This window comes from Perognathus longimembris, chromosome 2 (assembly GCF_023159225.1).
Source record: "Perognathus longimembris pacificus isolate PPM17 chromosome 2, ASM2315922v1, whole genome shotgun sequence".
In the NCBI taxonomy this organism is placed as follows: Eukaryota; Metazoa; Chordata; class Mammalia; order Rodentia; family Heteromyidae; genus Perognathus; species Perognathus longimembris.
In genome coordinates, this window is record NC_063162.1 from 112,979,053 (window position 1) to 113,005,267 (window position 26,215).

The window sequence follows — 26,215 nt, forward strand, 5'->3', positions numbered from 1 at the left end:
GTGTCATTTACAAATTGATCCAAAGGTTTTTTTTTTTTCCTTTTGCCAGTCCTGGGGCTTGGACTCAGGGCTAGAGCACTGTCCCTGGCTTCTTTTTGCTCAAGGCTAGCACTACCTCTTGAGCACAATGTTGACAGATATAGAAAAGTCATTTTACCAGTTTCATTGACTATTTCAGGAAAAGAAAATCTAGGGACTTAAGAAATTATCAGAGCCCTGGATAGAACCCAGTATAAAGGAATGTTTACAAAACAAACTTTCCTATCACAAACCAGACCTGTGCCCTTAAGATCATTAAGACAGCTGCTTTCACATAAAATGGATTGTTTTCTGTGCCTTGTTTACAGTGATAATTTATTTAGTCATTAAGTAAATATAAAAAAGGACATCAACACTTACCCCTATAATCCTTGAAAATATTACTGCAAATGTTGGTTGCAGGCCCCCATTTATAATTGCACAAAGAACACCAACCACAAAATATGGCCACTCTGTTAAATTCAGTTTTAGAATCCTCCAGAAAGAAACTGGAGGTACGATTTCATCCTGAAAAACATAAAAGCTAGTTGAAGAATAATTTATCATTAACTTCATGATATACCATTTTCCCATAAGTCACAACTTTTGAAAAAGAGTATGTCCCATTATTATCTCCATTATTTTTGATAGTTATTTAGCTTCAAAAAAGGACCAACAAATTCTGTTACAGTATAGAACCCTTTATATTTTAAGAGATACATAATGCTTCTACAAACATTCAGCTCTTGACCTAACATTCAGAAGATGAAAAGAATCTTTATAAATGCCAATAGGCACAATAGAAATTTTAGTATCTGACAACCCACTACTACATATTATAAATTCTACAAATATATTCATTAATTCTTATTCATAAATTCTGAACTGATTGTAACATATTGACCTTTTGCTTCTGAATACTCTAGAGAATAGTTCTGAAGGATTTTTAGAAAACCATTTTTTTGTTCCCACTCTTACCCCAACTCCAGCCCACACAACTAGTAGAAACACTGGACATAAAGTTTTCTATCATTATCCATACCAGGGCCTCCTCTTTTGTACTCAGCTTTCTTTCTTGGTCTAGTGGGCCATGAATACTCCTGCGACTTGATCTTCTTATTAGACTGGATCCTGAGTCTTCTGAGGACATATCAAAGCTATGAGTTTCACTTTTAGACTCATAACGGTCATTTTCTAATTCAACTTCATTTCCTCCTGTCTAAAATAAATGAGAAATAGGTAAAGACTAGTTAGGATGGCTAAACCAATGAAAACTTAATCACTAAACATCAACATCAAGAAGAAATCATGTTTGAAATAATGATAGGAGATGATTCAGTTAAACTGTGACTTCTTTCTTTTGTGTGTGCACATGTGTTGGTAACTGAGTTTGAACTCCAGGCACACACTCTCACTTTCCTTTCAACTCTTTCCTGATATTCTACCCTTGAACCATACTTTCACCTCTAGGTTTTTGGTACTTATTTGGAAATAAGAGTCTCAAATGTGTCTGTCTGGACTGACTTCGAGCTTTAGTATTTAGATATCTGCCTCCTAAATAGTTAGGATTGTACTGTTTCATTTTGTGTCATGTATTTGAAAATGAAAAGCCCAAAATAATCAGTATTCCTGCTGCAAAAGCTAAATTATCATGGTATCCTTTCTGTATGTATATAATATAATCATTTTTTCTGGGGTGTAAGGCATACTGAGGTTTTCTTGGGATCAATATTATCAATAGAAAAAGCAATATGAGCCATATTTGTCACTCAAAATTTATAGTAATTGCAATGAAAAATGTGAAAAGAGGAAAAATAAATTTAAATTATTTATTTTTTTCTGGCATATCAAAGATCTTACTGACATCCAATGATATTACCATTTCAACATGAAATCAATGTAAAATACGGAGATGTATTACATTATTTTAGGCTTCATAATTTTTGTGCATTTTCCTCTTACCAAATTTCAACTTTCCAAATTAAATACCAATCAGTAGCCAAATGAGGATAGCTAACCTTTAAAATTAGATAGCTTAGCTTGAAATCTAATTTTTAAGCATTTCCTTAAGTACCCCTTAGTGCCTTCCTCTTTTTGCAATAAAATTCTGATTCTGTATTTGATCTTGTATCCCCAATATATTTCCCCCTACTTTTCAAGATAATTAAGTCAAATAACATTTACTATCAGCATTAAAAAGAGCAATAAAACTTTCAATAAAAAATACATTAGGAAAACCATAGAGAGATCTCTGTACCTGCATTGTGATAAGTTTATAGTAAATGCCTTTCTCTTTCATGAGCTCATCATGATTTCCTTTCTCCACAATGACTCCATCATCAAAACCAGCAATGACATCAGCAGTACAAACTGTGGACAAGCGATGAGCTATCACAATGGTAGTCCGTCCTTCTCTGGCCTAAAAAGACAGATGTGGATTTAGATGACATGAATCACTACATCTCAAAATTCACCCACCCAACTTACATTTGCAAACCAACCAAAGTCAAAGAAGACAGTCTTTAAAATAATGTTTAATCATAGTACATGCAAACACAAACATCACATTGGCATAGTACTATTTTATGGCTGTAAATATGTTAACCTTTGTCAGCTTAAATTTACAGTAGTAATAGGACTTGCCCCTCCCTGGGGAAGAAAGAGAAGCTATAGAGGATTAAATTTAGGATATGAGGTATGCTTAGCTAGCTAGTGCTTTTATCATGGCCTCAGACAAAAAACCATTACAGTGTAAGGACTAATCAATCAAAATGAACATGAGCTCCAGAGAGCTCTAAAAGTATATTCTATCTAATAATGCCTAGGAATCATATGTCCTTTGTTTCACAGTAATAAGCAGATAGGAATATGAGGTAATAAAGTTCAGGTTTCAGCACTCTATTAACCTAAATTAAAATCTTCCTGTATCCTCTTTTAGGATTGTAGCTGTAATTTTTAAACAAGATGTAGGCTAAGTTTACTCATAGGAAAATGACAATATTAGTACCAATTTCTTAGGGCAGTTATGATAATAAATAATGTTAGCACACATAAAGAACTCAGCAATGACATCTATAGAAAGTGATTAATGTTTCTTGTTCCAATATTCAAGCATTGTGAGAAAATTAAAAAGCTCAGTAGATGTTTTTAAATGCCTGATCTCATTTTAAAAATTATATTCTTATTATTTTACGAAGTTGCATATAGGAGTTACCACTCAGTTTATAACTACAACGTGTCATGTTCCGTCATCCCTTTCTTCAGTCTTACAATTAATTTGACATGGAACAGGGACAGAAATTTATTCCGTTCCTTTCCCTTTACCTATCTCCCGCCCCCTTGTTTCTGCCTGCCCTCTCTCTCCTTCTACTCTTTTTTCTTTTGCTTGCTTCAACTCTCTCTCTCTCTCTCTCTCTCTCTCTCTCTCTCTCTCTCTCTCTCTCTCTCTCTCTCTCTCTCTCTCTGTTATTTAGGGTTTTTTTTTTGGACAAGTAGATGAGAAAAATCTGGTGGAAATACTTAGAAGTTATAGAAAACAATGAACCAATTCTTGGAATATTTTGGAGAAAAAGGAAGCAGGTGAAATATCCTCCCAAAATTTATGCTCTAAAGAAAAAATGTTTCTAAAGAGATTATTTTTAATTATTTTTATTTTGAACTTGATATGTTATTCTATTGTATAAGTAAATACAGATAAGCCAATATGTAAACATAAGTTCAACCAAAATGAGGAGCTAAAAAAAAGGAGTCACAATTCTACCATCTATCCTGATTTTAGTTCACAAAATGTTTCATAAGCTACTTTTCTAATGTTCAAATCTATTGAACACAATGACAATACTTACAGGCATATACAATGTTTTTGTTAGGCAGCAGATAGAATAAGCACATAAGGTTCATCTTTGATACCTAAAGTCATAGCTCGACTCCAAAACATCCTTGGTTCTCACAGAGGTGACCCTGTAATCCTCACACGGGGAAGATTAAGCATGCAATGTACACACACGGAAAGCCCTGAAGTTCTATTTGGTAAATTTTACAGACTCAAAAATTCTAAGAAGGTCAAACTCTGTCAATAGCAACATGAGATTCCATGACTCAAATAGGTTTTCAGTATCCTAAGCTTTCAGTTCCTGACCTGAGGACAAGAGACTATTTCCCAGATACCTGAAGGGACATTTGGAATCTTGGAAAATTGAGGTGCACCTTTGGATTGTACTTTCTGTTTATAGTATTATAAATTCTTAAAAACTAAATAACCAGGTTATTTCCCATTGTGTAACTGAAAAGACTCATGGTCCTTAGATGAAAATATACCCATTGCTGCTCAAAAACAACAACAACAAAAAAAACACATCAGAGAATAAAGATGAGAAAGCAAAGAAATAAAGAGAAAACAACACAAAACTTCAGAGGCCAGAAGCTTTTTATTTAAGGCCTCAAAGTGCATTCGAACTACATGATTTCATAAAATTCTTCTAAAATAAAAATGACGTTATATAAATTTTCAGGCACACAAAAAACTTACTCTCCATAAAGTAAATGTTCAAAGGTACTACAATAGATCATTTGCTTCTATAGTGGTAAGACCACCAAGAAGCTATCAAAAATTTCTTTTAAGGTAAAATAAAGAAGAACTAGCAATGATTTTTTTTTCTTTGTCAGTTGTGGGGCTTGAACTCAGGGCCTGTGCTGTGTACCAGAGCATTTGCACTCTAGATTAGCACTCTACCACTTGAGGCTCAGCTCTACTGCCAGTTTTATGGTAGTTAAGTGTAGATAAGTCTCACAGACTTTCTTAAGAGCCTTGGCTGGCTTTGAACTCCAAACCTTAGATCTCAGCCTCCTGAGTAGCTAGGAGGCATACAGGCATACAGGGGTAAACCAGTGGCACCAAGCAGCAGTGGAAATGTTTTATGCTTTTGAAACAGTTGGTTTCACCTGGGCTCACAGACCTTATCTAGAGCCACCTGAACCACAGCTTCACTTTCTGTGTCCAAGGCCGACGTAGCCTCATCCAGCAAGAGGATCTTAGGGTTGCGAAACAGGGCACGTGCTATGGCAATTCTCTGCTTCTGTCCACCACTCAGCTGGGTCCCCCTCTCTCCAACCAAGGTGTCAAATTTCTACAACAGAAAAAGCACAGGAGGATTTGGTAAAACAATTAACTATCTCAGTTCTTATTTTAAATTGGAAAGCAATTCCCCAAACAATTCAACTCTTACCAGCAGTACAGTCTAGTTTTTTAATACTTAGCACCACTAAATGTCAATTAAAAACAAATGTGAGCAGTATGGAGATTCCTCAGAAGGCTAAATATAGAACTCCCCTATGACCCAGCAGCCCCACTTTTGGGTATCTATCCAAAAGACCACAAACAAAATCACAGTAATGCCACCAGCACAACAATGTTCATTGCAGCACAATTTGTCATAGCGAGAATCTGGAAGCAGCCCAGATGCCCTTCAGTAGACGAATGGATCAGGAAAATGTGGTACATATACACAATGGAATTTTATGCCTCTATCAGAAAGAATGACATTGTCCCATTTGTAAGGAAATGGAAGGACTTGGAAAAAATTATACTAAGTGAAGTGAGCCAGACGCAAAGAAACATGGACTCTATGGTCTCCCTTATTGGGAATAATTAGTACAGGTTTAGGCAAGTCATAGCAGAGCATCACAAGGCCCAATAGCTATACCCTTATGAACACATAATATGATGCTAAGTGAAATGAACTTCATGTTATGGAAACAGTTGTAACTACTTTCAACGTCCTATGTGTATCTGTAGCTTCTATCATTGATGATGTTCTTGTATCACCTTCCTGTGGTTGTACCTACACTATCTCTGTAATCTTATCTGAGTATATTGGAAACTGTGTATACTGGTATTGGAAGTAGGAAATTGAATGGGAATACCAAATTTGAGAGACACAGGGTAAAAAAAGACAAACAACTACAAAAGCAATACTTGCAAAACTGTTTGGTGTAAGTGAATTGAACACCTCCGTGGGGGGGTGGGGGGGAAGGGAAAAGGGGAGGAGGGAGGGGGGTATGAGGGACAAGGTAACAAACTGTACAAGAAATGTATCCAGTGCCTAACGTATGAAACTGTAACCTTTCTGTACATCAGTTTGATAATAAAAATTTGAAAAAAAACCCCAAAAACCAAAAACCAAAAAACAAATGTGTCTACCACTATATGCTACTGCTAGAGCTTAAGAACCCAAAGACATATTGCCTTCCCCTCCAGGGTGTCCTCCAGTGTACCAGGGTTTCTTAACTGTGAAGATCACAGTAGCTCTAGTTCTGTGCATCTCTGAAGGACAAGGACAAGGACAATGACAGGCAGACTCACCTGAGGCAGCTCCATGATGAAGTCATAGGCATTGGCTTCCTTAACAGCTCTCTCAATCTCATCCATGGTGACATTTTCACGACCATAGCGAATGTTTTCAGCTATTGTGGTGGCAAACAACACGGGTTCCTGACTCACCACACCAATGATTTCCCGCAGATACCTCACGTTTATGCTCCTAATGTCCTGTCCATCGATACTGACCTGGAATTTTAGAACAATGGTGACTTTCCTTCATTGCTAGCTGGAATCAGCAGCAGAGTGAGGTGTGGTGGTCACCGCTGATGGCTGCAGGTCTAACTCACCACGCCCTCTGTGGGATCATAGAGCCTCTGGATCAGCTGGACTGTCGTGCTTTTCCCACAGCCACTGTTGCCAACCAGGGCCACCGTCTGGCCACTCTGCACCTTCAGGTTGAGTCCCTTCAAGATCTACCAAGTAGAGCGAGAAGCAAGCAAGAAGACAATTCAGAGATACAGACTGTATAAATTGATACCTCCATCCATTCAAATACACTTTTCCCTTTAAAAAATCTCTCTAAGGGGAAGTATCAGAAATTGTTCATTGAATAGCTTAATCATTTATCATGGTACCTTAACTTCTTTTCGAGATGGGTAACTGAAATGAATATTTCTGAATTCCAGATTTCCCTTGATATTATCTGGTTTGTGTCCACTTGTTGAGAAGCTGTCAATGCTTGGCTTCTAAATAGTAGAAAATATTAGGAGATTACTTCAATAACAAGTTTTCAATGACATTTTGTACAGAACTAGATAAAATGAAAACCAGGTTGGTTCTCAATTTTTGTATTGATTGATAAATAGCCATGTGAGACTTACATTATCAATGATCTTGAAGATTTCATAAGCTGCACCTCTGGCATTTGCAAATGCCTCAATGTTTGGAGTTGCCTGTCCAACACTAAATGCCCCACTTAATACAGAAAAGAAGACCTGAGTATATGAAACACAAATTTACTTAGTTTTTACCATAATCCTTTTATACTTTTCCAATATTATTAATTCTATTTTAAATCAGAAAGGCAACATAAGAATATTTGGTGCTAAAATATTTTAAGTGTTTGAAATTAACAGAATATACCCAGATATATCACAATATATTATGTGAATTATGAGGTCTTTAGGTTACATCCTGTTTAGTCTAGGAGTCCTCTGCCTATCTCCCCAGAATAAATTCTATTGGAAGTTCTGATAAACAGCAATGCAATTATGATTTGTCAATTAAAACTGTAAAAACAGACCATTAAAATGCAAGTATTACTACTTCATTTGGCAATATGAGCATATGAACTCTAGGCCTTGCAGTTTACAGGCAGGCACTGACCACTTTAGTGACATCTTTAGTCTTTTCTGTATTCCTTATTTGTTTTAACAGAGCTATTCATTTATGGCCAGGCTAGCGTGCAGTGTTAGTTTTTGATCTACAATTTAAGTGTGTGTTTCTGCTAACACTTGTTGGGATGATATACATATGCCACCACACCAAGCTTTCTGTTGGTTGAGACGGGGCCTGAGAACTTTTCTTTCTAGAAGGGTTTCCAACCACCACCTCATCCACCTTCAGAGTAAAAGCCACGGACAGTGCACAGGCCCTGACTTCAATTCCAAAAAAAGAAAAAAAAACTCAACATATTTTTGTATAACTAAAGAGTATGCTTCCATAAATTCAGGAGACTCATTAAAAAGAATTTGAAAGCAAATCGAAGCATACATTTTGCCTCTTTTGGAAACAGCATAGCAGAAAATGAAATTGAAACAATTAATATCATGGTTGGTACAAAGAAATAATCTTCAAGAAGCTGCTTTGTGGGTGCGAGTGAGAATGTCTTTCGTGGGGTACTTTAAGTGAAGTGAGCCAGACCCAAAGAAATATGGACTCTATGGTCTCCCTCATAGGGAATAATTAGCACAGGTTTAGGCTAGTCACAACAGAGGATCACAAGAGCCCAATAGCTATACCCTTATGAACACAAAAGATGATGCTAAGTGAAATGAACTCCATGTTATGGAAATGACTGTTGTAGCACTGTTGTAATTACTTTCAACATGCAATGTGAAACTGTAGCTTCTATTATTGATGATCCTCTTGTATCCCCTTTCTGTGGTTGTACCTGCACTATCTCTGTATCTTATCTGAGTACATTGGACACCGTGTATACAGGTATTAGAACTAGGAAACTGAAAGGGAATACCAAAATTGAGAGACACAGGGTAAAAAAGACAAACGATTACAAAAGCAATACTTGCAAAACTGTTTAGTGTAAATCTACTGAACAACTCATGGGGGGAAAAGGAAAAGGGGGAAGGGGGAGGGGGGAATGAGGGAGGAGGTAACAAACAGTACAAGAAATGTATCCAGTGCTTAACGTATGAAACTGTAACTGCTCTGTATATCAGTTTGACAATAAAAATTTAAAAAACAACAACAAAGAAATAATCTCATCAAATGAAAATTCATTTTGTGGGATGAGTAATGTTAGTATTATTTGAGCTACAAAGAGATTGTCAAGGAGATCTACAAAAGAAAGAACAAAAAAGATAACAAAAATGCTTGCTAGAGCCTTTAATTTCCTTTCTATTCTTCAATTTACAAAGGCATGTCTTTTGGCATATTGAATATTTATTCAAAACATATGCTAAATTATACAGGATTCTAGATCTCACACACAGTGAGACTAAAAGAAGGTACTCTTAGCAGAGAAACACAAAGGCATGATGCCTACATATATCTCCAAGCTAAGAAAATAAGAGATCTCTTTATTATTTTTTTAATTTTTATTTTTTAATGATTCTATCTTCTTTTCTTTATGTATGGTGTATTCATGTGAATATCTTCAGGAGAGGGAAAAGAGGGGTACAGAAAAGAGCAAAAAGGTGAAAAAGTGCAGCAGTGGAGATTACTGGACACTTATGAAAATAAAATATACAAGTAGTGAGTGGAGACAGGTGGGGGGGACTGGAAGAGAGTGAGGGAACAGAAGACACTGTACAAAAGGAAATGTACTCATTACCTTACCAATGTAATTGTAATCTCTCTGTACATCACCTCTATAGTAACAATAAAGTAGATGTAATATATATATATATTCTTTTTAAGTGAAGCCACTATTGTTCACTTTCACTGACATTTTTAATGATGATTCACTCACTCCCTTTTAGATATAACTCACAGTAAGCACTTGTCCAATAGAATATTCGTTGGAGAGGACCAAGGAGGTCCCATACCAGAAAGCCAGAGCATAAGCTGCATAGACAAGCAGGTAGGCAGTACCTATGGAGATGTTGGCCGTGATAGCTTTCTGTATCCCAATTCTTTTAGCATCTTCTAAATTCTTATTGTACCTGGGAGAAAGAAATTACATCATATGCTTGTAAGGTATGGAAATATGTCAGTGGTGAATGATGGTTAGAGTAGTATGAATGTGCCCAACCCTGATATAATCATGTATTTTCTCCTTTTGTCTGACGTTGTTATTACTATTTCATTTCCTTCTTGCAGAAGAGAAAACCAGGACTAAGACTTATAGAGTTATTTATGAGGTGATCTTCAAGTTCTTCCTCATAGCAATAATGATATAAGTGATGCAATATTTAAGAAATATAAAATATGTATTAGTTTATGCATAAGATAAAATGGGAGACATGGGAGAAATGTCTTGTGCTCAAAATCAGCATTCATCTTTATTAATTAATAAACCAAAGATATAATGCTAGAAACTACTAGCCAAGAAAGTCATTTAAATCTCAGTACCTTAAAGAAGTGGTGGGGTTTTGCGCATATTCTGCCTCCTTCAATTATTATTGGAAGGACCAGTGAGGCATTAAAGACAAAGTCAGAGTAAGACTTGATCGCTTATGTGAAAAAAAGAATGAGGAAAGAACTGAGAAGCACCACAAAACTGAAGATGATACTAAAAAATCTTATAATTTATACTTCTCAAGAAATTAGACCTCCATATCTTCCTTGGGACCACATTATGAACTCTCTCTTTGGTCCCAGATTCCACCCTTAGACAGCCCTCACTCATTTGTCAAACCTTTTAAGAAGAAAAGTGACATGAGCATCACTCCTTTGTTTAACACCTTCATCCCTTTCCTGTGCTCTTGGGATAAATTCCTTACTTTTCTCTTTGGCACACAAGTCCCGTGCATTCTAGTCCGACCACCTGAATCTCCTCTCTTTCAAGTGAGCTCTATGGATCTCCTGGACACAGGGAAGTACTCAGAGTAAGTATTCAGGAAATTTGGAAGGTTCTTCCCAGTCATCCAATCTTAGTTCTCAGCCTATATGAACTCTCAAAGATGTACATCCTAATCCACTATATTTAATTTCTCCTCATGCTCATCAGCACACTAATTTTTATTTCAAAGTCTATAATTAATGCTTTTCTAAATAATTCCACGTATGACTAAATTACGTTAGTATCCCAATGCTCTAAGTGGTGTTAGGTATATGTTAATTTACAAGTTACCTTTTCCATTCTGCTAGAATGTAAACTTCATGAGAGTATGAGGTTTATTTGATGAGGAGAAAGAATATAAAACATAAATTAAAATATTCCCATTGATCTTATGCAAAATATCTATTCAATGTTAGAGAATAAAGAAGTAGCTTGGTAAGAAAAAAAATCAGCTATATGAATGTATTACAGCCAAGGAGATTATTTTTATCTCACTACCCATCTACAAAATTCCAAAAAAATTCCTTGAACTCATAGATATAGGCTGAGTATACCTAGAGTTGTAACTTCATTATTAATGTAATAAAAGATCCATTCATTAAGTTACTTAAGAAAATATAGTCATATTGAGAACATCCTTAAAATTAGCTCTGTCATACAAAAGGGCACATAAGATGACCCAAACTTAACATTTCTATTACTTAAAAGAAAGAGGCTCAAACCTTTCAAGTTCTTTGTTTTGTCCTCCAAAGGCAATCACAGTTCTGATGGCTGCTAAGACTTCTTCAGCTACTGCCCCAGCCTTTGCATATGCCATGAGTTCTTTATCAGTAAATGCAGATAATATCTGTTTAAAATGCAACTTGGGATCACTACAAATTTTAAAAGAAATTGATACACAGGTACTTCCAGTATATTAGTGCACATAAAGACCCAAATCTTAATTTTGCATAAATCCTAATTCTATAAACTACTTTAAATTCTTTTTTAACTGATATACTACATATGATTCTGTTTAACTAAAAATTTCCACTAAAAAAAATCATTGATTCTTATCTAAATATACTTGAAATTTTGGGGAGATGTTAAATTAAAAAAAAAGAGTATATACCCCTGCATAATTATAAACAACTATAGAAAGCAAATATTAGTTAAAGGAAATGTATTGTGCTCTCAATAGACCAATTGTTAATAGTACTCTGGTTCCTTTAACCAGTGCCTCCAAGAAGGTCTCACATGCCAGTTTAAGCAGTTTCCTCGGCTGGTGCTGCTGGAAGCAACAACATGTTCTGACACTAGAGAGGCCTTTGTTTCCTAAAAGTTCTTTGATCTTTCGGCTTGGTTCCTGAGCACTCACTCTGTCACCTTATGTACACAAGATCTTATTTTTTCTTCAGAATTGCACATTGAGTTGTGTGTGTGTGTGTGTGTGTGTGTGTGTGTGTGTGTGTGTGTGTGTGTACATGGAAGCATGAGCAGTTAAGGAATTTGCTGTTTCAATATTCAGGATTTAAATCTTGAGTCTATATTGCTTCAAATCAATAATCCCAGGAAATAATCTCTCTTGTTAAAAGACAAGCACATATGAACTATCATAAACCTGTATTTTGGTATGGGAAAAACAATAAGATTACCACTTGTGCCAGGAATGCCAAGGTATGCCACCAACTATTAAGTGACACACACAACCAGTTTATAATAAAAATTCTGGTTGAACAATATCACAGTTTTTCACTAGGGAATTCTCAGGTATCAGGAGATTCTTTTCTCAATTACATGATTATTCATCTTGACATGAACAAAATCAAAATTGTTCTCATTTATTTAAGTGCATTTCTTCCTTTCTTCTGTGAAAGTAAAAGAAGCAATCATGCATACAGGAATGAATGGATAATGGGGAAATAAACATTTATTAATGAAAATAAATCCTCAAAAATCAATGGCTTTTCTGTAGGCCAACAATGCGAAGAGTGAAGCTGAAATCAGGAAAGCAATTCCTTTTGCAATAGCCTCATAAAACATAAAATACTTAGGAATAGCATTAACCAAGAAGTGAAAGCCCTGTATGATGAGAACTTTAAAAAGCTGAAAAAGGAAGTTAAAGAAGAACTAAGGAAATGGAAAAACCTCCCATGCTCCTGGATTGGGAGAATTAACATTGTGAAAACGGCAATACTGCCAAAGGCTATCTACAAATTCAATGCAATACCCATCAATATCCCAACATCATTCTTTAATGAAATAGAGAAAGCAATCCAAAAATTCATATGGAACAATAAAAGACCCCAAATAGCAAAAACAATCCTTAGCAGAAAGAACAGTGCTGGAGGAATTTTAACACCAAACTTCAAGCTGCATTAAAAAGCTACAGTTAAAATAAAAGCATAATTTTTCATCGCTAAAATATTGAACCAACACAGATGCCCTTCAATAGATGAGTGGGTCAAGAAAATGTGGTACATATACACAATGGAATTCTATGCCTCTACCAGAAAGAATGGCATTGCCCCATTTGTAAGAAAATGGAAGGACTTGGAAAAAAATCATACTAAATGAAGTGAGCCAGACTTAAAGAAATATAGACTCTATGGTTTCCTTCATTGGGAATAATTAGTACATGTCTAGGACAATCTTAGCAGAAGATCACCATAGCTCAATAGCTATATCCATATGAACACATAAGATGATGCTAAGCGAAATGAGCTCCAAGTTATGGAAACAAGTGGTATATCATTGTTGTTATTTTCAGCATACCATATAAAATAATGTCTTTTTCTTTTGTCTTTCTTTCAGTTTTTAACCCTGATGTCACTGTAACTGATTTTGGTACCCTGGACATTGTATACACATGTATTGGAACTAGGGAAGGGAAAGGGAATATTAAAATCGAGAGACAAAGGATAAAAAGCCAAACAAATGCAATAGCAATATTTACAAGACTATATGCTGTAAGCAAACTGTGCAACTCATGGTGGGGGAGGAAAATGGGGAGGGCAGAAGGTGGGGAGAAAATGAGGGAGGAAGGTAACAATTTGGATAAGAAATGTACTCATTGCCTTACCTATGAAACTGTAATCCCTCTGTACATCACTTTGACAAAAAAAAGAATACATTTAAAAATATATTTATGGGCTGGGGATATGGCCTAGTGGCAAAAGTGCCTGCCTCGGATACACGAGGCCCTAGGTTCGATTCCCCAGCACCACATATACAGAAAATGGCCAGAAGTGGCCCTGTGGCTCAAGTGGCAGAGTGCTAGCCTTGAGCGGGAAGAAGCCAGGGACAGTGCTCAGGCCCTGAGTCCAAGGCCCAGGACTGGCCAAAAAAAAATAAAAATAAAAATAAATAAATAAATAAAAATATATTTATTAATGATGTTCTATAGGCAGGCACTGTACTGTATGTATCCTGTTGTCATTGGTATCTGAATGATATACCACTGATTCACTAGACCTTTCGGACTTCTCAAAGTTTTCTTCTTAGGGCTGCACCTCCGTTATTTTCTGATTCATGCAAAGCACTGGGTCTGAATTAGGATGCCAGCTCCATCCCTGAGCCAACAGCTCTGCAGAGTAGAGGAAGCTCACAGGACCTGCTTTAGCAAGGCTTCTCTGCTCCTCTGGAAATCTTGAGATGCCCCAGCTGTCCACACTGGAGGTGGCCAGTAGCAGGAGAATTATAAATATTTTAAACTTAGCATTTCAATAAGTTGTTAATTTCGCGTTAGTATGTCACATTCTATATTGCTAAGCACACACACTCATGCATGCACACACACAGGCACGTGCAAGTGCACATGCACACACACATTGAGTTCTAAGCTATATTATTGATGATGCAGATTCATGTGACTATCTGAACAATCTGGTTCAATTCCCCACTCTATGACAAAGACCCTCAGGATACCACAGGTGAATATGGTGGTATATGCATGTCATCACTGTGGTTTGAATGGTACATAAATGTTTCACTAAATTTGAATCTCCACTTAATAAGTGAATATGGCATTGTCTACTACAGAACACAGATCTTCACAGTTCACATGTCATTTTTTATGAAAATGGAGTATGACATTTAAAAGATCCTTCCTTCTTGCTCATCCCTCCGTTAAATAATCAAATGGCAAGGATAGCATAGAGCCCTGATTTGTAAAGATTTAAAACAGGTATTGAACACGTAATTAAAATTTCATAGTTAAAGCACACTTTCATGGGGTACTGAGAGTTTAAATCTGAATTCACAGGCATCACCTACCTTTGTCCAGAGAGCAGCTGACAGTCCAATAACAGGGCTGATAGCCAAAACCACAAGGGTTAGCTTCCAGCCACAAATAAATCCTACTATAAAACCAATGAAAAACGTTGCCATTGCTTGAAAGAACATTCCAATTTTGTCACCAATTCCATCATTAATTTTGGAGACATCACTAGAAAAGACAGTGTCAGAGATAATATCAGAAGTACAAATGCAGAATTTCTCTGTTGAATTCAGTATTGCTTCCTTTTGCTTAAGTTTGGATACATTGTATTACAGCTAGGGCCCACTTGTATGCTTGTTCTAACTGGCAAGATGTTTTCAAGTAAGCAGTTTTCTTATTTACAACAGGAATCTGTAGTAAGCCTCTGAAAATGGGCATGATGTACTCAAGAAATAGGCAAGGCCAACATTTCGAATTGTTGGGAAATTTACCCTGAAAGTATATTGTTTCTCTACTGCACATTATTTATTGTACTAACACTTTCATAGTCTTTCTTGATTTTAACAAATGCAATGCCTTATTCAGTGGCCCATACCCTGAAAGTGTACAAGGAGAAAGAAGGAGTATCAAACATGGCTGCTGCGCATATATTCTCACAATTACTTGTGTGTGAGACACTGACATGTCTGAATAGTTCTGATAACATCTACTCATTTCCTTCAGAATAAGAGCCAGATTGAAGGTATACATTAAACCAGGTACTTACTCTGTGAGTCGGTGTTAAGCTCTCCCACATCATGCACATCAAACCAGCCTATCTCCTGCTTCATTATAGCATGAAAAAACTTTTTCCTAATTTTGTTAATTTGTCTTCCAGCTGCCAGGCACCAAAATGACACCTGAATGTATGCAGCAACAAGCACAACAGCACCAATCCCACTGTAATAATAGGCATACCTAAGAAAGAAGAACATGACACACATTATTCCAGTTGTAATCAATAATCAATGTTAACATCCTCAAAAAGATCACCCAGTATTTCTTTGTCAGTTATCTGGACATCTGCTCACCTTTAACATATGAAAAGGGGTTGAAAAAAGTTGCTGGTCAGTATCCCACTCATTCCATTATGTTTGCACCAGTCTTGGAGGAATGATTAATAGTGATTTTTGCTTTTGTACAATTCTCAGCTATTGTGGAATATTCAGCCAGCTGTCTAACCTTTCTAAAGCCTCAGATTTAGGGAAGAAAAACAGTTTGGCAACTGGATATAGGTGGCTCACACCTACAATCCTGGCTACTTAGAAGGCTGAGATCTGAGGATAACAGTTCAAAGCAAGACTGGGAAGGAAAGTTCATAAGACTCTTACCTGTGATTAACCACCAAAAAAGTCAGAGGTCAAACTGTGGCTGAAGTAGTAGAGTGTCAGCCTTGAGTCCCCAAGGTTCAGGCACAGGGCTAAGGCCCTGACTTCAAGGTCCAGAACCAGTAATAAAAAAAAAATAAATTAAGGCTTGAGCTAGTGCCTGTCACAAAGTAAGTACTCAGAGAATAACAGCAATTGTGAGAGAATGTGTGATAGGTAGGGATGTCAGGGGAGATCTATCAGTGTAGTATTATCTGCTTTTATTATATCAGCATTGACAGATGAGCCCTCTGTATACTGGGTAATGTAAAGAAGCAACAAAATTTGTCACAAAGTAGAGCCAAAAAATGCAAATGGTCCCCCCAGTCCTTGGCACTGTTTTTAGTCTGATAGAGCTTAGCTGTTCAGTAACAACCAAAGAATAAAAGTATTTGTACATATTTCAAAGTCACCATCAGAAACTATATTAAAAGGTATCCTTACCTTTTAAGTCTTTAACAATTAAAAACATAAGCATTTCAGAACCAGACCTATATTTTGATAAAAGCAATCTGGTTTTTATAAAGATTGAATTAATGTTCCCTTGCTATGTAGTTCTATTTAGAAAGAAGTAATTCTTGGGTTTCACTACATTGTTAAGGTAAAGGCAGACATTCTATAATAAAACACTGTATATAATTTTCACATTTTCAAAGTTCTCTACTTGCTAGATTCTACCAATGTTTGTACTGTGCAAAAGTGGTAAAGTTAGCTATATAAAAAGCAGATACTTGGATAATATTTGCTCATAATTCTATGGACATTCCATCAGGAATCTTGCTTTTTACAACATGATTCATATAGCTAGATTTTGTAATTTATAAATTATTATAGAAGATATAATTGTAACATAGAAGACATAATTTCAATTATTTAGCTCTACCATTAATGATTATTCAAGTACTAACAGATAGCATGAGAGTAAAAATGAAATCCTGTTTAAGAAACAAAATTATGTTTTTTAATTTATTTAAGGTAATATTTATTTTAATGTAATTTATTTTATGTAATGTAATATTTATTTTAATGTAACAGATTTTAAACATCTAAGTTCTTCTAGTTTTCTCAATATACAAATCAAGTCCTTTTAACAAGAATAATTGGGGATATTTGATTTTTATCCTTCAAGATACAGTATCCACTTATTTTCAAAACTGTCGGATCACCAATAGAAAACTGTAGGATCATTATCATCTGAATCACTAACATAGGCTACGAATATGGCCTAGTGGTAAAGTCCTTGCCTCATATAGAAGCCCTGGGTTCGATTCCTCAGCACCACATATACAGAAAAAGCCAGAAGTGGTGCTGTGGCTCAAGTGGTAGAGTGCTAGCCTTGGGCAAAAAGAAACCAGGGACAGTACTCAGGCCCTGAGTTCAAGCCCCAGGACTGAAAAAAAAAAAGAATCACTAACATATACCTTTGAACATCTGTTATAAACTATTGTTGCGAGCAAACTGCTTGATATGTAAATCATTTTTTAAAAAGTGTCTTGATGTGAGTTCAGACTATCTTCTGGGATGTTTTACTTCACTGTGTAGTAGTAGACACTGAGTTAAGGAAAGTCCTCTTGGCTAATTTTATTATCATACCATGACTAAAAGCAAACATGACATAGCTAATATTGAAGAATAATTGAAAATGATAATTCACAATTTATATTTTCAAAGACTAAAATTTCTAGAATTTCTTTGTATATTTTATTTCTATATTTGTGAATGCACATATTATCTTAATTTAAGCTAAACTTTTACATTTGTACTTTTTATGCAGCAAACATTTTCCTTAAAAAAATTCTGCATTTGTATCCCCTTTGAAAACAAAAAATGCAATTGTTTTCCTCCAAATGTCATGGTAATAATGTAGCTGAATGAAGGCAGAAGTTTAATGAAACAACAGTAAGAAAAATGTCTAATTACTTGGACATGTTTCGTTCCAGTTTTTCCAGGATCTCAGTTTTGTTGATATTATCTAAAATGTAACAAAACAAACATATATCATTGATGTCCCCTTTGTCTCTATCAATTTCAGCATACAGAAATGAATCAAACACATTTCTATTAGTAGGTCAAATGGTTTTAATTGCTTATTAGCATTATGACATCCATTTAAATACTTCTCAGGTGCATAGGAACTATTTCCCAGGCTGGTGCTCTACCACACTGTTGTATTCTAATGTTAAATTGGAGATTTTTCTACCTAGACTGGCTTCACACTACAATCCTCAGATCTTAGCCTCATGAATAACTATGATAATGGGCAGAAAACACCAGCGATTTCTCTACTTTTTCTTTTACTTAAAAATTATCACATATAAAGAACAATGTGACAAACACTATAAAATGTCATCCAAAATTAATAAATACTAACCTTTCTGAACTAAATACATTAAAAATTGCTTCTAGTGAAAGGTAGTGAATCATGCTTGTTATCATCGCTACTCAGGAGGAGAATGAAAGAATGGTTCTTTGAGACTAGCCCATGCAAAAAGTTATAAACACCCACTCTCAGCCGACAGCTAGATGTGATGGTGTTCTGCCATCTCAACCATGGCAAGAACTATAAATAGAAGGATTATAGTCCAGACTACTTATTGAAAACAAAACAAAACAACAACAAAAAGTCTATCTGAAAAATAATCTGAGCAAAATGAGATGGTGGCAAGAATCAATTAGTAGACCACCTGCCTAATAAAATCAAAGCTGAGTTCAAACATCTAATTACACACATATACACACACAAAGAAATAGACAGTGTTCCAACATTTTTGTGTATTTTCAGATTTTCTATTATATACATGTGGACATAAGTACAGGTGTGCGTGCATGCGTGTGTGTGTGTGTGTGTGTGTGTGTGTGTGTGTGTGTGTGTGTGTTTTGCCAGTTCTGGAGCTTGAACTCTGGCCCTGGGCACTCTCCTTGAGCTTCTTTTGCTCAAGGTGAGCTCTATACCACTTGAGACACAGTACCACTTTCAACTTCTTTGAGTAATTTTTTGGAGATGAGTCTTACAGAGTTTTCTTCCCCAGCTGGCTTCGAAGCATGATCCTTAGATCTCAGCCTCCTGAGTAGCTTTATAGGTGGGAGACACTGGCAGCCAACTTTTTTTTTTTTTTAGTTCAGAGCAGAGGACTAAACTCAGGACACTTGCCAGGCAAGTGCCTTTCTACTGAGCTAAATCTCCAACCCCTTAGTTTTGTTCTTTTTGTGTTTTGTGGTTGTTTGTGTATGCTACAAGAATAAATTTATGAAGATAGAGATACATGTGACACATATTTTAGAGGCTAAGTTATTATAGTCAAGACTTCTGGACCAATGGGAAGGCACATTTTAAATCTTGCGGTCATTGCAAAAATCAAGAGTACAATAATTGAAGGTCTTGCTCAGAGAAGTCTGCTAGTCTATCCTATCAAAAAGTCAGATAGGAATAAAAATGAAAAAAAAGATTTTGGCAAGGTAAGAAATGCTATAAGAAAAAGGTCTATCCATTCCTTACAAATAGTACAATCTTTCTGATGGAAGAGTAGAATTCCATTGTGCATATATACCACATTTTCTTGATCCATTAATCTACTGAGGGGCATCTGGGTTGAATTGATATCCTGGATATGGTAAATAATGCTGCAATGAACATAGTTGTGCTGGTAGCTTTAGTATGGATTTGTTTGTGGTCATTCAAGTAAAAGCCCAGGAATGAGATTGCCAGTTCATAGGGTAGCTCTGTGTATAGTCTTTTGAGTAACCTCCATATTGCTTTCCAGACTGATTGAGTAAGTTTACATTCCCACCAACAGTGTAGTGGTGTTCCTTTTTGGCCATATCCCACAGCATCTATTATTGTGTTTTCTTGATAATAGCAAAGATTTCAAAGTCCAGTTATTGATATCAAAAGCTCTGGGATGTATCTGCAACACTAATCATCTAGAAGTCCAAATAGTGAAGGATCATTGTAAGCTAAGTAGCAATTCTATAATTCCAAGCACCTTTGAAAATAGACATTTGGAACATTTTCATCACCCAAGTGCTGTCAACAGATTTGTTAAATCTGTAGTTGAGCAGAACTGACCTGAAAACTGACCCTGAGGTCTACGCACCTACCACCCCACAATTACTATTGTGTGTGAGTTGAAGATATATTCTATCTATGATTCATTTATTCTCCCACTCTCTTAGGGAGATTTTTATATCTCCTGTATTGTCAGTAAAATATAGAATACTGTTTGCTTAGGAAGGGCTTCGCAAATGTCATTATAACATATATAAAATATAATATAGCTGTATTGAGTATTCAAACTTAAGAGCATAAAAGTGAAACAATGAAGCCATGTACCTATCTTTTGTTGTTATTGTTTGCTTTTATTTAACCTTTCAGATAGGATCTTGTTTTTCCTCAGAATGTAATCCTTCTGCCTATGCCTTAAGCATAAGCTAGGCTGTTTGGCATGGCTACTAAATTGAGTTTTTAAATTCAGTTGTGGTTGCATGGCTGCCCTCAAACCATCATCTCCTAATCACCACCATCTAAGTAGCTAGGATTACTGTCATAAGCACCCTCCAGACACTAATATCATTTCTGCAAGTTTCCAGCACATCAGTGTTACAAATGACACTTAATTTCAGTAACATTTGGTGGTAAACTACTTCCTGCATCTGCAAAGCTATCTGTCATTTCTCCAAATACCAGCATCATGAGAGGGATTGAAGCTCCATGGATAACAGCAGCCAAAGTTCCCAGGACCATGTACAGCCTGTCGAGCCAATCTGCATAACGAAACTAGGAGAGAGAAGAAAGAACATCAGAGGCATTTTGTGTGTATGGATGGTTTTGTCTGCCTTCAAAATGAATGGTAAATCTAAACATTTTCACATTGCTACTGTTACTATTCTAAACTAAACAACCCTCTACCTTTGTTAACCTACAACTCCATAATCAGACAAGGGAATCTGACTGAGTTCTGACCTAACACTTCCAACAGTCTTTTCTTATGTGAGATCTGATGAGAAATAGAGGGCTTTACTGAAACTCCAGGAAACATTCATTTCTTTTCAAGGAATATTTTGTGTGAGCAATAGAACATGGCCTTAATGAATGATGACTATAAACCTGCAAATTTCCCTTGATTTTGGATAATGCATAAGAAGGAAAAAAGGCTTATCTGGATCAGAAAAATGAAAGGAAGAAGAAGACACACTAAGAAAAATGGACTCACAACACACCTGGGAAACAATTAGCATTACTCCTGTATAAGTCAAGTGGATAAGATTGAAAGAAAATCAAATTGAAACCAACAACAACCAAAAGGATCCCATCTCAAAACAGGAAAAAAAAATCACAAAGAAGATTAAGCTAGCTGTGGGAGTCTCTGAGAAAACCCTAAGGTAGTAGAAACGTTGACACAGATGCACCTATAGGCAGATGTAGCCATTGGCAGCAGATTTGGAATCAGAGGGAAGGAACTGAAAAATCTTGGTTGTAAGAACAAAATGTAAATCAAAGCAAAGACAAATGATGAAGCAAGATCTTAGAGCTTATATAAATTTCAAGTAGAGAGAGAACCTAGTAATAAAGTCACATAAAAAGGAACCTACAGTAGTAATAAAAGGATGGAAAGAATACTGAATTGCCAAGTGTAAACAGAGAGCAGAATAGCTATGAACAACAATGAGTAGCAGTCCATACAGCAAGAGAAAGAAAAGTTCCATGAAGTTAGTGTATAGTAAAAGAAGAATAAATAGTATTACAGTATGTAGGTTCATTCTTTAAGCTTTTTTTAATCTCTGAAAAATGTAGTCATGTTAACTTAAGCTTCAGTGAATTTTCCCTAACTCCAAAACATTCACTCTTTCACAAATTATATCCTTAGGAAGGTTTGGGCATATTTCTTTCTTTTTTTTATTTACCATTTTATTTTTTTTAATTTTTTTAAAGTTTTTATTATAAAACTGATGTACAGAGAGGTTACAGTTTCATACGTTAGGCACTGGATACATTTCTTGTACTGTTTGTTACCTTGTCCCTCATACCCCCCTCCCCCCTCCCCATTTTCCCCCCTGAGGTGTTCAGTTCACTTACACCAAACAGTTCTGCAAGTATTGCTTTTGTTGTTGTTTCTCTTATTTTACCATTTGTCTCTCAATTTTGGTATTCCCTTTCAATTTCCTAATTCTAATACCAGTATACACGGTTTCCAATATACTCAGATAAGATTACAGAGATAGTGTAGATACAATCACAAGGTGATACAAGAACGTCATCAATAGTAGAAACTACAGATACACATGGGATGTTGAAAGTAGTTCCAACTGTGATATAACAATCATTTCCATAAAATGGAGTTCATTTCACTTAGCATCATCTTATGTGATCATAAGAGTATAGCTATTGGGCTCTTGTGATCCTCTGCTGTGACTTGCCTAAACCTGTGCTAATTATTCCCAATAAGGGAGACCATAGAGTCCATGTTTCTTTGGGTCTGGCTCACTTCACTTAGTATAATTTTTTCCAAGTCCTTCCATTTCCTTACAAATGGGGCAATGTCATTCTTTCTGATAGAGGCATAAAATTCCATTGTGTGTATGTACCACATTTTCCTGATCCATTCGTCTACTCAGGGGCATCTGGGTTGGTTCCAGATTCTCACTATGACAAATTGCGCTGCAATGAACATTGTGCTGGTGGCTTTCCTGTGATTTTGTTTGTGTTTTTTTGGATAAACACCCAAAAGTGGGGTTGCTGGGTCATAGGGGAGTTCTACATTTAGCCTTCTGAGGAATCTCCATACTGCTTGCCAGAGTGGCTGAACCAGTTTACATTCCCACCAACAATGAAGTAGGGTTCCCTTTTGGCCACATCTCCTCCAACAACTGTTATTGTTAGTTTTCTTGATATATGACATTCTTACTGGGGTGAGATGGAATCTCAATGTTGTTTTGATTTGCATTTCTTTTATGGCCAGTGATGTAGAGCATTTTTTCATATGTCTCTTGGCCATTCTCATTTCCTCATCAGAGAAGTCTCTTTGTAGGTCTTTAGCCCACTTGATGAGCGGGCTATTAGTTCTTTGCAGTTTTGTTTTGGAGGAAGGTAATTTTTTTAGTTCTGCATATATTTTAGATATGAGGCCTTTGTCTGTTGAATGGCCGGTAAAGATCTTCTCCCAGTCTGTGGGCTTTCTGTTTATCTTGCAAGCTATGTCCTTTGCCGTGCAGAAGCTCTGCAGTTTGATGCAGTCCCATTTGTCCATCCTTTCTTTGATTTGTAGCCTTTCTGGGTCTTTGTTAAGGAAGTTCTGTCCAGCGCCAAGGAGCCCAAGTGTTTCTCCTACTTCTTCCTTTAGTGTTTTCAGGGTGTCTGTTTTGATTTCGAGGTCTTTAGTCCATTTGGAATTGATTTTGGTGCAGGGTGATATATAAGGATCTAGTTTTTCTTTGTTGCATGTGTTGAGCCAGTTTTTCCAGCACAATTTGTTAAAGAGGCTATCTTTTTTCCAAACTATTGTTTTAGCCCCTTTATCAAAGATTAAGTAGGCGTAGTTCTGTGGGTTCATTTCTGGGTCTTCAATTCTGTTCCATTGGTCTTCAGGCCTGTTCCGGTGCCAATACCAAGCTGTTTTTATTACTATAGCTTTATAATACAACTTGAAGTTGGGTATTGTAATTCCTCCAGCACTGTTCTTTCAGCTTAGGATTGTTTTTGCTATTCTAGGTCTTTTGTTATTCCATATGAATTTCCCGATTGCTTCCTCTATTTCATCAAAAAATGGTGTTGGGATATTAATGGGTATTGCATTGAATTTGTAGATAGCCTTTGGCAATATTGCCATTTTGATTATATTAATCCTCCCAATCCAGGAGCATGGGAGGTTTTTCCATTTCCTTAGTTCTGACTTAATTTCTTTTTTCAAGGTTTTAAAGTTCTCCTCAAAGAGGTCTTTCACTTCCTTGGTTAAGGTTATTCCTAGGTATTTTATGTTTTTGGGGGCTATTGCAAAGGGCGTTGCTTTCCTGATATCAGCCTCGGTCTTTGGGTCGTTAGCATAGAGAAAGGCTGTTGATTTTTGAAGGTTTATTTTATATCCTGCAACTTTGCCAAAGTTTTGGATCAGCTCTAGTAGCTTGGGGGTAGAGTCTATGGGATTCTTTAGGTATAAGATCATGTAATCTGCGAAGAGAGAGAGTGTGACTTCATCTTTACCTACTTGGATCCCCTTTATATTTTCTTCTTGCCTGATTGCTCTTGCTAGGAATTCTAGTACTATGTTGAAGAGCAGGGGAGAGAGTGGACATCCTTACCTTGTTCCTGATTTTAAAGGGAATGGCTTTAGTTTTTCACCATTTAGAGTTATGCTTGCTGTTGGTTTGTCATGAATTGCCTTGATTATATTCAGGAATGTTCCCTGGAATCCCAGTTTTTCCAGGGCTTTTAGCATAAATGGGTGCTGGATATTATCAAACGCTTTTTCCGCATCCAGAGATAAAACCATGTGGTTCTTTAGCTTGCTCCGGTTGATGTGATGGATTACATTAATTGACTTGTGTATATTAAACCAACTTTGCATCCCTGGGATGAATCCAGTTTGATCGTGGTATATGATTTTTTTGATGACCTGTTGAAGTCGATTGGCCAGAATTTTGTTGAGAATTTTTGCGTCTATGTTCATCAGGGAAATCGGTCTATAGTCCTCTTTCCGTGATGAGTCCCTGCCTGGTTTTGGGATGAGGGTTATACTGGCTTCATAGAATGAGTCTGGAAGTGAACGTTCTCTTTCAATTTCATTGAAGAGTTTGAGAAATATTGGTGTGAGTTCTATTTTGAAGGTCTTGTAGAATTCTGCAGTGAATCCGTCTGGATGGGAGAGCATTTATTGCCATTTCTATTTCAATACTGGATATGGGTCTGTTTAGGAGGTTGAAATCTTCATGGTTCAGTTTGGGGATATGAATTTTTTCTAGGAAATCATCCATTTCTTCCAAATTCTCAAATTTGTTGGCATAAAGGTTTGCAAAATAGTCCCTTATTATTTTCTGAATTTCGGTTATTTCTGTGGTGATATTACCTGTTTTATCTCTTATCTTGTTTATTTGAGTGTGCTGCCTTTGTTTTTTGGTCAGGTTTGCCAGGGGTCTGTCTATCTTGTTGATTTTTTCAAAGAACCAACTCTTTGTTTTGTTGATTCTTTCAATGGTTTTTTAGTCTCTAATTGATTTAATTCTGATTTGATTTTAATTATTTGCTCCCATCTATTGATTTGGGGTTTGGCTTGTTGTTCTCTCTCAAGGAAATTAAGGTGCTTCCTTAAATTACTGAGTTGCTGTTTCTCCAGTTTGTTGATGTATGCACTCAGAGATATAAATTTTCCTCTGAGTACTGCCTTTGCTGTGTCCCAAAGGAGCTGGTACATTGTGTCTTCAACTTGGTTGAATTTCATAAACATTAGAATTTCCGTTTTAATTTCTTCAATGACCCTCTGATGGTTCAGCAGTGTGTTGTTTAGTCTCCATGAATTGTAGCAATTTCTGTGGTGGCTGTTTGAGTTGAGCTCTAATTTTATTCCATTGTGGTCTGAGAGAATGCAGGGAATGGTTTTGATACTTCTGAATTTGTACAGATTTTCTTTGTGCCCTAAGATGTGATCTATTTTGGAGAATGTTCCATGTGCTGCCGAACAGAATGTGTATTCTGTCCTTGCTGGGTGGAATATTCTGTAGATGTCAATTAAGTCTAGTTGGTCTATGGAATTGTTTAGTTCTGTGGTTTCTTTGTTCAGTTTTTGGCGTGTTGATCTGTCCAGAGGTGATAGTGGAGTGTTAAAGTCCCCAACTATCAATGTGTTTGGGTCTATGAGTGTTTTTAGAGCCAGTAGTGTTTGTTTGATGAAGTTGGGTGCTCCTGCATTTGGTGTGTAGATATTTAGAATGGTTATTTCTTCCTGTAGGAGAGATCCTTTTACTAGTATGTAGTAACCTTCTTTGTCTCTTCTTACCTTTTTTAATTTGAAGTCAATTTTGTCTGATACTAGGATTGCAACCCC

The 26,215-nt window shown here is 36.2% G+C and overlaps 1 protein-coding gene across 2 annotated transcripts in view; it reads right to left on the reverse strand.

Annotated features, from left to right (window-relative positions):
* LOC125346970 (ATP-dependent translocase ABCB1-like) overlaps nucleotides 1-26,215 on the reverse strand; it is a 323,723-nt gene that overhangs the window by 83,631 nt on the left and 213,877 nt on the right. Inside the window, exons 1-12 of one of the 2 annotated variants that reach the window (XM_048339948.1) lie at nucleotides 15,541-15,763; nucleotides 14,835-15,006; nucleotides 11,303-11,427; nucleotides 9,570-9,741; nucleotides 7,219-7,332; nucleotides 6,973-7,083; nucleotides 6,685-6,810; nucleotides 6,380-6,583; nucleotides 4,974-5,144; nucleotides 2,276-2,437; nucleotides 1,061-1,237; nucleotides 400-546 (exon numbers count right to left, since the gene is read on the reverse strand). In XM_048339948.1, coding sequence (XP_048195905.1) covers nucleotides 400-546; nucleotides 1,061-1,237; nucleotides 2,276-2,437; nucleotides 4,974-5,144; nucleotides 6,380-6,583; nucleotides 6,685-6,810; nucleotides 6,973-7,083; nucleotides 7,219-7,332; nucleotides 9,570-9,741; nucleotides 11,303-11,427; nucleotides 14,835-15,006; nucleotides 15,541-15,761 — 1,902 coding nt within the window. In that variant the 5' untranslated portion in view covers nucleotides 15,762-15,763. Of the gene's footprint in view, nucleotides 1-399; nucleotides 547-1,060; nucleotides 1,238-2,275; nucleotides 2,438-4,973; nucleotides 5,145-6,379; nucleotides 6,584-6,684; nucleotides 6,811-6,972; nucleotides 7,084-7,218; nucleotides 7,333-9,569; nucleotides 9,742-11,302; nucleotides 11,428-14,834; nucleotides 15,007-15,540; nucleotides 15,764-26,215 lie in introns of those variants that run through there. The other variant, XM_048339947.1, reaches the window with a different exon arrangement.